The sequence below is a fragment of the Phoenix dactylifera genome, chromosome 3, assembly GCF_051530095.1.
Source record: "Phoenix dactylifera cultivar Ajwa chromosome 3, Ajwa_hap1_PhDact_Kaust_v1.1, whole genome shotgun sequence".
NCBI lineage: Eukaryota > Viridiplantae > Streptophyta > Magnoliopsida > Arecales > Arecaceae > Phoenix > Phoenix dactylifera.
Genome location: NC_143192.1, coordinates 39,416,176 through 39,428,174, shown reverse-complemented (window position 1 = coordinate 39,428,174; position 11,999 = coordinate 39,416,176). Strand labels below are relative to the sequence as shown.

General features: G+C 38.7%; 2 protein-coding genes and 1 pseudogene across 2 annotated transcripts; 1 reads left to right on the top strand and 2 right to left on the bottom strand.

Annotated features, from left to right (window-relative positions):
- LOC103722145 (Adenine nucleotide alpha hydrolases-like superfamily protein) lies at positions 1-1,810 on the bottom strand. Its single transcript, XM_088718341.2, has 2 exons — positions 1,278-1,810; positions 1-471 (listed from the first exon to the last, which is right to left on the bottom strand). Exons 1-2 carry the CDS (start codon positions 1,709-1,711, stop codon positions 312-314), a joined length of 594 nt encoding a protein of 197 aa, XP_088574467.1. The 5' UTR covers positions 1,712-1,810; the 3' UTR covers positions 1-311.
- A 1,900-nt stretch (positions 1,811-3,710) lies between these two features.
- On the bottom strand, positions 3,711-6,389 carry LOC103722144 (GDSL esterase/lipase At5g33370-like). Its single transcript, XM_008812588.5, has 5 exons — positions 6,057-6,389; positions 5,804-5,931; positions 5,485-5,727; positions 4,502-4,754; positions 3,711-4,415 (listed from the first exon to the last, which is right to left on the bottom strand). Exons 1-5 carry the CDS (start codon positions 6,295-6,297, stop codon positions 4,183-4,185), a joined length of 1,098 nt encoding a protein of 365 aa, XP_008810810.3. The 5' UTR covers positions 6,298-6,389; the 3' UTR covers positions 3,711-4,182.
- Positions 6,390-10,497: 4,108 nt separating this feature from the next.
- Positions 10,498-10,606, top strand: LOC113463747 (U6 spliceosomal RNA; annotated as a pseudogene).
- Positions 10,607-11,999: the final 1,393 nt, after the last annotated feature.

The window sequence follows — 11,999 nt, the reverse complement described above, 5'->3', positions numbered from 1 at the left end:
CATGCCAACTGATGGAATAAAGATAGAACAATATAACATTTTTACAAGGAAGTAAGTTAGGGACAGACGCAAACAATATTTAAACCTTGGCCTCACAAGATCTCCAAGTTTCCTATACATGGTTTTCTTTTTTTTTTGTTGTTGTTGTTCTTTTTTTCCCCTTTGCTTATTGACGTCATCTTAAGTTAAAGATGCCCATCAACATATATGTACATTTCTCTGGCAAGGGCCACCAAATCATACATCAAAAGACCATTCAGTTCTGAACCAAGAAAGGAGAGGGAGGGAGATCGAAGAGAGAGGGGCTGCATCTAAGCAAGAAGCCAGAAGTTCTTATGGGTCTTGGTGTTTAGGAGGTAGCCTGCGTTTTGACCCTTCTTTTGAACTCCAACGCACAAACACTTGCTGTTTTCGATCAGGAACTCCGCAAGGTCGACCATCCCTTTATTCAACGTGCTTCCAGTCCTTCCACTTAGCTTGTACCTATAAGAGGATGACATCACGTTTCATTAAATTGCGACCCTAACGGTGGGCTACATTCGTCAGCATCTATTGGGCTAACAGCCAGCTCCATGTAAAGCAATTTCTCAAGTTACTTGAAGTAAGATCAGTTGTTCCGATACTGGATCTGTATTAGTACTATTTTATATTGATACGCAATAAAATACGAGATGGTAAGATATACCGAGCATTGATATCGTATGAGACTACGTACCAATTCGATATTAGTGCGACACAGTACTATATTATTGATCGATACGGCAAATTTTGACTTAAACTCATAAATATCTGAATGAAGATGCAAAAGCAAATCTTGACTTGGTCTCTCTCTATCTCTCTCTCTCTCTCTCTCTCTCTCTCTCTATATATATATATATATATATATGTATGTATGTATGTATGTATGTATGTATATGTATGTATATGTATGTATGTATACATCCAAAAAACATAAAAGAATTAATCTTTTTAGAGAAAATTAAATTATTTTTAACTATTTTACTTTGAATTTTCTCACTGACATCAAACATAGGAAAAGTAAGATTCCTTTTTTTCCTTTACTTTATAAAAATAAAGCAATGAAGATTGCAATTGTATATTTCCTTCAAATTTTCCTTTTAAAAAAAATGGATTGAGATGCATCAGATGTATTGAAAGATTATGATGATAATAATAATGGTATATAGTCTTTTTTTTATTCACCAAAAAAAAAAGAAGAAGAAGATTATGATGATGATGATGATAGTAATGGATATCTCAAAACGCTGACTAGTTACCCCAAGAAAGTTGACTGGGTGCGACGCTGGCCAATGACGAGGAGATCAACCCTGAGCAGCTTGGTCTGCATGAGAATAGTCGTGGCCTTGTCCTTAGCCTCCATCTCCACCCTCTCAATCTGCACCTTCACCTTTGGTTGCGCCGCCTTGCACGCCGCCTTCATCGCATCAAGGAATTCGTAGTCCCCCCCGCCCTCGGCGGAGCCGGCAGCAGAACCGGCGGGGAAGCTGGGGGCCACCGACGAAGGTCGGCGGAGAAACGTCGAGAAGGCGCCGCGCCGGTCGTTGGGAGGCTCGACATGGAGGAGGATGATCTCGTCGTGCTCGAGCACCGCATGGTAGAGGGCCCACTCGAGCGCGCTGGCCGACTCCCGGCCAGGGTCGGCGATGACCATAACCCTCCGTTTGCCTGCCGGAGTCCCACCGACGTCCATCGGCCGCCGCCGCCACCAACGCTACTACCACCTCCACCGCCACCTCAATAAGGCAGCATGCGGCTCGGTGGTGCACGGGAGGCTGGCAACGGCGACGAGGTGGAGGTTTTGGTGGTTGGCCAAGTTTGGGAAGGAGCGACGGCGATGCACGAGCCATTGCGGCTCTTTTGGTGGGGCCAATCGTGATGGGTGGTGGCTATGTGGGGGCCGTTGGGAGTTGGTTGGGGCCCACCCACGCGACCCGGTCAACACCAACCCAAACCATGGTATTAGGATGTGTGGGTTAGGAAATAGTTAGGACACTTTTAGTCACCTTTTGTGCCAAAACATCTTACATTAGTCACCAAGATGGTAGCCTGATGCCTGATGGTAAGGGGACGATAATTCCACTCGAGTTATTCGGGTTCGAAACGCGCGGGCGTCGATTAAATTAGAGGACCGGATGCTCCACGCCCGGATGGCTCGCTGGCGGATATGCTTTCCTTCCATCTGTACCAAGGTGGCACTAGGGTGACGTACCCATACGTGAGGCGGTGAGATGAGCCCACGGGTCGGAGAAGGCACGCGAAAACCTATGAGCTGTATCAAATATTTTCTGGTGGAATGGAGGCCTAGTGGGAGCTGCTACGCGAGTGGGGCTGGTCCCTCCCCCTCCCCTCCTATTTTTTGACCCCAAAAAAAAAAAATCTTATATTCCCACTTATATAACAAGCATTGCAATTTAAGTTTTTTAAATATAAATTAAATATAATAAGGAGAAAAATGTTGAGATGGACATATGGTAAAATTAGGAGGAATAAAAGGAGAACCGGGCATAATGGAGATGTAAATCAAAGATAACATTATGGAGAATTTATTGAAATGATATAAGTAACTTAAGCAATCTAGGATCCTAAGAAGAGTGAACTGGGGATTTGAATCCATGCTATTTCACAAAAATAACATATATAAATATTTTAAAGTAATTTATTATAAAGTGATTCTTCAATTCTTATTCAAAATGGTTGTCATCTTGAGTTAAACAATATGGTGGGCGAAAATTTTCCAGCTTTTTGTTTGTAGAATATCCTCGCTCTTGGTCCTCAAGTCCATCTATTTTATTTTTTTCTATCAAAACTAAGTCAAAAATGGGTCAACTTGCACCGGATATACAAACTAATAGAAACTACTTGCAGCGCTGCAGCAGTTCTATTATATGGTTTTTATGCATGTCTTTTGCTTTTCTTTTTTGCCGATTGTTTGTTTTTAACTGTGATTTCTCTAGGCTTATAATTGTTAGCTTAGTTGATTGGCACCTATCCTATCAAGGATTGCCTTTCAAGAGGTTCATAGTTCAAATCTTGGATATTGCAAAATCATGATTTCTTTTGTTAGGAGATTTTATGCTTCAGTCTTTTAGGGGCTTATTGCTTTTTATCTTGGTAGGCCTGGTCTGTTCGATGAGTCGTTGTATTGACTTTTAGTTCTAAACTTGTTTTGGCTCCGACTTTGGATTGACTGGATGGCATATTTTACTCTCTTATTTTCATATCCTATCATGCCATTTTCTTAGCGAAATGGTGCTAATTCTTCCACCACTAGTTTTTTTCCAAAATAACATAGGGAGAGGAGAGGAAGTTGCAAGGCAAGACAGAAGGAAGTCTTGGCGATCGGGGAAAAAATTAAGAAGAAAGAAGAAACACCTTAAATAATCAAATGGTATCAGAGGTATTGTCAAAAAAGGAAAATATTGGGCAAGTCACGATTCATATAATCAACTCATTTGGGATAATGTTTGATGGTCAGGTACAATATCCTGTTAAAATTCTTACCTGTCTCCACCAATTCCACAGATTTTCTATTGCAAAAGCAGTCAAGTTCTCAAAGTCCCATTGCATCGAGCTCACGATATTTTAATAGATTGTTTTCAGGGGGGGAAAAATGCTTCCATAGAGTCTTAATTAGCCTATCAAACATAACAAAAGGCATGCCAATACATCCTAAGCCTAATGCTTGATTCTTGCTTGGAAGTCCAATTCACACTCCTTTTTATTTTGTATGAAAGAAAATCCACAGTTCAAACATCCACAAAATTTAGCACATCCTACACCGCATGCACCACATAGCAGTGCACCACACCAATCACCTCATTCTTCTTCCTATGGGCTCCATTCATCGTACACTCATCTAAATGGTTAGCCTACAGAAAGGAGATACAGTGATCGGCATGGCGCGTGCACGCTAGATATATAAGGTATAATTTGGACAACATGTCCCCATTATTATGCGCCAGAAACCAACATGCTCAACGGCTACATATTAGTTTATTAATCCATAGCCAACTTATGCATGAAATCTCGGGCTCGAACTTTGAACCACACAAGAGATGATACACTGGATATGGCAGACACACAACACATAACGAATGCTGGCGAGCAAAGAGAACATTCCGTGGAGCTAAAAGGAAAGGAAATGGATCAGTTCTCAAGAAACTAAGTGCTTGCATCCATGGCTAGAATGGTGCTCAAATTCATGGGGTTCATGTACTCGGAGGAACCAATCATGAACTGGCTCACGATGATCCGGTTTGCTTTCTCTGTGGGATGGAATGCATCCCAAAATGAATATAAGTTGCGGTTGGGACATAAATTTGATGCAGCAGTACATAGCCCTAGCCCGTTGTAAGGTCCTTGCCCACAGCATGCAATTTTTGATGTAACAAAACCTGAAAAATGTTCATAAAAGACATTGTTACCATCAAGAGGATGAATGGGAATGAAGTTATTAGCAAGTATCCTTGATGTCTCCTACCATAGGACCCTGGATCGGATATGTAGTCCATATGCATCTTGAAAGCATTGGCAGAGATAAAGACGTCTGATCCAAATTTTCTGTTCAGTTCAATTAAAGTTCGGTCCAGCTGGGGATTGAATAGGGATGCAGCTCTCTGCAGCTCAGCGGCGCACTCGCCGTTCCGACCTCTTTGAGCAAGCTCTGACGGCACGCAGCCAAGAGGACCGGTTCCGGTGACCATTACTCGGCGGGCACCTAATTCATATAGCCTCTGCAATTGGACAGACACAATGCATGAAAGAATGGAGCAATATTAACTGTTTTTCTTTAATGCCTCAGCAATGTGCAAAGATTTGCAAAGACTAGCTCTTTCTCTTCCATTACTAGTTCTACTATTTCGATATTAATCGAGTTAGATGGTTAATGATTCATGGCTAGGCCTACCGGTTGTCGGTCCAGAGAGTGCAGAGTTACAAGGGCAAAATTTCTATGTTTTTAAGCATCTTTCCAAGCAAGTATCATCAATGGAGGAAGGAATACTGTCGACAGAAGTAACTCTGTCATCTTTAATTACTACACAGACGAGGCTGCACAGTGTACTCGGATAGTAAGATAAATGTATCTCTCTCTATAGCCTACTCAAAGGGGTTATTGTCAAAGAACTTTTTGTCAAAGGTTATACATGTGTATGGTTGTGCAAGTGTAACTACGCTTGATTCATTTACTCGATGAGTTTTGATGGGAAACCATCTTTTCCTTGAGGTTATACGTGAAGTTGAGCAGCGTGCACAGGGTAAATGATCTTTTTGGTTTCAATGCAGAACATGGAAGTCTCATGCAATATCTGTGACGTATGACAACAAAAATTTAGCTGCTCCATTGATGCAAATCACAGGAGACTCTAAAAGTGAAGACTATGAGAATATCTATATGCTGGTTGTTGGCATCATATAATCCATCCTCTGCAAGGATGAATCTTTGAGGAGACAAATCATGCATACCCCAAGAATTTTCTTGTATTCGGAGATCAAATAGCGAACGTAGTCAGGAAGTGCAAACTCGCGAGATCGTGCGGAGAAGGGCACCAAGTAGTAGTTGTTGACAAAGTCATTGCCTCCAAGAGTGATGAGGACGAGGGCTTGGTTCACAAGCTTCTTCATCTGAGCCTCGCCAACGACCGAGCTTAACCTTTGCTTGTACTGCTCAAAGTATACCAATTGCCTGTCGATTCTAATAATGTTTAGCTGCAAACATCACCAGTATCAGTCTATCTTATCTTTAGTTTGCCAACCTTTGAAAGATAGTATATAACATCCTTACAAATTGAATTCCAGTATCATTGAGAATTCCGATCCCTGCCGACGCGAAGTTGGCGCCCACGAGTAGTTTTTCTCCTCGGAGCTCAGGGCTGAGATAAGGCAATGTCGGTTCGGCCCCAAGGTGCTCACCTGAGAGACATTGAAGTTGTTGGTGAAGAAAGCATTGCAAACATAGACCCCATAAGTGAAAAGAGAGACATTCTCTGAAGCATTCATCAACAATGCAGTCAAGGAAGTGAGGCTAGGCTCCTAACTGATAATGTCAGGCATGTTGAGGCCATTAGAGAATCTGCCTGTCGGCCGGTGAGTCGGGTAGTCGATCCCATAAGGAGGCAAGTCAGCACGAGCTGTCGTCAGTAAGAAGTTGTTATTGCCATTGTCAACAAGAGAATCACCAAAAACAAAGAAGGCTCGAGCCTCCGACATCATCGAAAGGGTCCCTAGAGCTGCTAAGCCAGCCAGGAAGAAGGTGATGAGAAGGAAAGAGGCATCCATAGCTGCAGAATGAGCTTGTTTTGATTGGATGAGAGGAGTAATACTGGTAGTTAGAGGTTGTGGTGGGAGGCCATTTGCACATGAATGCCAAAGGTGGTGGTGACTTTATATAGGATTCCTTGAATCACAAACTCAACTCTTTCTTCCACCTATTAATTAAGGCGGACAGAAGGGCCACAGAAATTAATCAAAACCTAATTGCTTGCTTTGTTAGGACATTGGCATTCTTCGGCACCTTCAAGGTGGTTGGTAGCATCTGTGAAACCTACTTAGTCCTGCGTCCCAGAAGTCACATCTGTGACAGCAGGGACACAAAAGGTTCATTCCTGAATTCCCATACTAGTGGCTCCAAGCTCCCCTAGATAGATTTTCCAGCATCTTTTTGTTCCATGTACTGCTCCAGTATTGGGCTATATTGATGTCATCACAAGATTATCCCAACGTACAGCATTCTAGTGCCAATTGGCATCATGGTTCTAGTCCCAATGCCAAGGATGCACCTAAGAGATTATTGGATATCCAACTCTGCACTGATTAGCTAGTTTAAGGTAGCTATTCTCCCCAAATGCTATAAAAAGATAATTCATCTGTCTTGCTTAATTGAGTTGTTCATTATTGTAAAGTAACTATGAGGATAGTGTCTCATGTTCTCAAAGAAGCATTGTTCCTTAAGTCGCAAGAAGTATTGTTAGGATTAATCAAAATTTCCTCAAATAAGTAATATGACATATCAGTTTCTTTATTTGAAAGAAATCAAGCATTAACTGGCTATATTTATATCTATCATAAGTTTCTAGTAATATTAGAAGTCAGCTAATTTGGTAGCTAGAGGCAATTCAATTTCATCAGTCCTAAAGTGCTTGAAAATACCCAGTGTTCAAATCATAACATTTGAACGGAATCGTATTATGGAACAAGAATAATACTTCTAGTAGTAGGACCAAACTGTCCATAATGAAAGCTACAAATTAGTATATACCCTATATCTTAAAAATTGAAGAATAATCACTAAAATCTTTGGTAAGGCTTATGTCAAAGAGCTCATTTGAAAAGGCCTTTTGCCTCATCAATTAGATATAAACAACAGTTAGACTTCCATTCTTTTGCTGCTCTGTTCAGTGTTGAGGTTAAGTTTCAGTGATAGTTAAAAATGCATGATAGTTGATCATATTTTAACTGAAGGCAGTTCGACCAATACCTATTAAAGTTTACAAAGAAAACAAATTAAAAAGATTCGGATAAAGCAAAAGAGACACTGCTACCGCTCTCTCTCACTCTCTATGTTTATAAGGGTGTCAGAGGTGAGGTCATGATAAAGTCTATATCCAATGCACGTGACATGCAAAATAAATTGGTGGGTAGATGTTTTAAGGAGAGTAGCTGAATCCACCTCCAAATGACACCATAAACCTCCCAACCCCACAACATTTCAACATCGCAGCGTGCTAACATCAACCACCCTTTAACAAAATCATCTGGTCCCCATGAATATTGAATACACATCACTTGAGTCCACCTTCATGCCGATAACAGTAATCTCGGTGTGTAACAATACAGGATCTCATCCAAGATGGCTAGCCGGAATGTATTATTTGAATTCCTTGATCCTATATAAGTACCCAAGGTTTACCCAGCGAATAACTGATGTAGGACTAAACACACGCCCACACGAGTCCTCACATACTTTTCTCGTTTAAGCCCGGACGTTCTCGTCGGGTTAAGAGTTCAAATCTAATCCCAAGTACCACAATCAGCTCGTGGTCGGCTTCCATGAATCTGTGCTGCAGTGTTTCCTAGTCCACATAGGTTATGGGACAGGTTCGCTCTGATACTATTTGTAACAACCCAGGATCTCATCCAAAATGGCTAGCCGGAAGATACTATTTGGATTTCTCGATCCTGTGTAAGTACCTAATATCTACCTAGCGAATAACTATTGTGAGACTAAAAACATGTCGACACAAATCCTCACACAACGTAAGTACAAAGAATAAATGAATGAACAAAATGGTTGGTTTATTTTTGATTTATTGGATCAATGTCAGTATCACTTAAGTCCACCAAGTGAAACAAGAATGCACTAACCCATACCTCAATTTTCGGCAATTAATTTCTGTTCTCTATCAGAAAAAGGAGTCTTCATAGTACAGCAGAAGTCGAATCCCAAGGACATCAGAGCACTCCCTTGTGCAACAATAAGAAGAATTTCTTCTAGACAGCTCTGAATTTTTATCTATGTGATATCTCAAAGTGCAGCATTGATTTGTTTTAGTCACACGACAATACCTAGCACATGAATAAAAATTGCAGCAGGTCTTGTTTCTCTCTTATTAATGTGTTTCAGCAGTTAATTCCTAGTATTCTGTAAACTTTCTATGTTACCCTTTGTTTTGCTACCTTGGGACCTCTTCCCCCACAGAGGCCAGTCCCCCTTGTAGCCTCTGTTTTCATTTCATCTTCTAATGAAGTGGGTGGAGCCTTGCTCCTCCTATGTTTTGTTTAAAGGAAAAAGAGTAAATATTAGGAAGTCAATCTGCATCTGTATAGCTAAATTCTTTGTGGTGTACCACAGGCAGTCTTAGAATTTAGGTGCTTACCCAAGGGCTAGTTATCCTTTACTATTGATAGTTAATCACTAACGAACTACGTTGCATTTAGCTAATTGTTAGCTCTCATTATTCCCCTTCTTATAAATCTTATGAACTATAACACTGCATCAGTTGGTTTTCTTCTTTTCTTTCCTTTTCTTTTTTTCATAATTCACACAAAACAAATTTGGAGAATGGCATTTCACCACCAGGGTCAATTCTGATCTGGAGCAACCTACTGCAAGATGGAAGTCTGAATAATCCATTTTTCATTCAAGAGATCCAGGATTCAAATCTTGGATATTGATTTATATATATATATATATATATATTAAAAAAAAGAAAGAGCCTCAGGACCAGATGTTATGATGCAAACAAAGTATTACATTTATCTTGATAGCAGCAGATCTTTCACAACTTCTCTCTCAGACATCTAATCTGTTAGGTATGTAGCTTCTCAACATAAAATTGACAATGTGAGATCACTATAAGTTTCATGGCCGTATTTGCTGAAAGCAATCGAACTTTGCAAGTAGATCTTAAGAAAGAAAAGCACAAATCATTGAACAACTGTTGCGTAAAATCTGTTTATAATCACCTTATATTGTTTATAGACTAAGTCTTATACAAGAACCATATGATATATCTGGTTTACCAAAAAAAAATAATAATTCTTTCTAAATTCATTTAAGGTCCTTCTCGGCACTCGTTATTAAACTTGACATTATATAGTCATGTTTATTACTTTTCAAGTGACTGTAACGTCTTTTCCTTGATTTACATTTGAATGGCCAAAGTATTGAAGATAATGACTGAAATCAAGATCATTCACAAATATGTAATTTTTTTTCCTAACCAATGTGCGTGAGACTTTTTATAATTAATGTGCATTGGCTGCTAGGGTCAAAATGGTGCAGTACTGGAGTTTTTTTAATTTACTGTTCTTGTTTGTAGCTTGTGGAAGCTTTTTTTTTTTTTGAAAAATTAAAATTAGATGAGAAAAGATACATCCATAAAAGTTAAAGAATAAAATATTACAAAATTGAAGAGGAAGATTGGCCTCATACATCTATAAAGTAGATCCCATATGATTAACCACATATGATGCCACCTAATAGGCTTGTGGAAGCTTTTCATATTTTAGTGAGATAATGCCAAGCAAGCAAGCAGAAGAAAATAGCTTATTTTTGGCCTACTACCATAAACTATTCTGGTTTGGTAATCTTGGTCCACAAATTTATTTTCCGGTTGTTGAACATTCAATACAAAAGGATAAAACTCAGCATCTTACCAACCCTTGGATATTTCTGTTACACATAGACAACCACCCAAGCTTTGATTAACTATTTTTTTTTTTATAGGGGTAAAAAGAGGAAGCATTATACCTCTCCTAATTTTATTAAATAAGAAAAATGTAATAAAGGAGCAAAAGAAAAAAAAGGTATACAGCTGAGATCCTACAAATTATAAGTTACAAGCTTCAAGATACGTATACAAATTACTGGTTATGGGAAGAAGACAGAACAAAACCCTCCCAATTTTTTGATTTTTTGAAGCACAGTAAAGATGGAACATTGTCGACAAATAAAAATCCTCCCATTCCTTTCAAGCTAGATATTGCCAAATCTAACTACCAAACTAAATTGGAACAATATAGAGAATATTAGTATAGCCCGTGTGCAAGGATAACATGCACAAATCGAGAAACTAAATTAATTATACATGAAAGAAAAGCACAATATATATTTTTATACTATTAATACAAATCATCAGATTTATCTCAAGCAAACTGCAGGTATAGTTTGATATTTTTTGGGGGAAGATTTTTCGTTCTTCGGGCGAGATATTTAGATGAAATTTAACAGCATTTATTCGATATAGTACAAGAATCTTTGTTGAGCGAGCAGCATCAAGTACATCAAATCATTTGCCTACAAAGACTGGTGGGTTATAAAAGCGCTTAGAATAAAGACATCTCCAAACACTGTTAATAAATGATGCGAAAAATTTGGTGGCCCTCAAACTTTTGCTTCACATGTGTCTCCTAAATAAGCACTATTTCAGACGTTAGATGTGATGGAGTTGTGATTTTTTTCTTTTTTAAAAAAAATACAACAATAGAAGATATAGCACTAATCATCACTAGTAAATACATCCTATAATAATTTCTTTTTGAAGAATAGTAATGTTTATTAATTCATCAGTTTGAGTGTCTATCTTTTAAGAGAGAGAAGAATTGGGAAATCCAGAGGTCTCTTATGGTGTCCGGGAAGTGCCAAAACTTCTACGGTTTTAAAAATCATCATCATTCTTGTGCTATGTCTTAGATCCATGGCTTTTGTTCTACCGTTTTTTTATTTTTGGCTACATAGTTTTTGTTTTACCTGAAAAGTTCAAAAATTGCATGACCCTTTTGTTGGCTGGAATATGGGAGAGAGTTTCCTCAAGCAAAGAAAAGAAAAAAATGGGAGGGAGGAGGGAAGGGCCATCACCATTTCTTTTAGAGAAAAATGGGAAAAAAAAAGAGATTGGAAGTGTGGGCACTTATAGTGTTTGAAACTCCACCCTAATAATTTAAGGTACCACATAAATATGCCTAATTTTATCCCAAATCTTTCTGCATTTTCTTAAACAGTATTTCAAAATTTAGAGAAAATGTCTTAGTCATCGAGAGAGGTTTACAAAATTTACACATTCTTACACAACATATATACATCACACATTTAAGCCGAACCAAACACTGTTGTATATGATCCAAAAGTACATAAGTCCAACTAAGGTTTCTTAATGGAATCATTAATAAATGGAACCTACTCATATTTATGTATCCAATATATGACAGCTAAACTAAGAGTTTGAAGCATTGAAGACTCCAACCTCAATTTTTGCTGCATGGCCAAACAACAAAAAGACTAACAAAAATTTTAAAAAAATCTAAAAAAATTGAAAAACATTTAATAAAAGATTTAGGTTATCTGTGAATGTGCCGGTAAAGTTGGCCGGACCTCCATGCTAGCATGGATGAATTACTTCAAAGGAATGGAAAAAAGAAAAAGATAAAAGAAAAGTACAAAGAAACCCTATCAAGAAATATGGCTAGTTGATGGAGTAGGA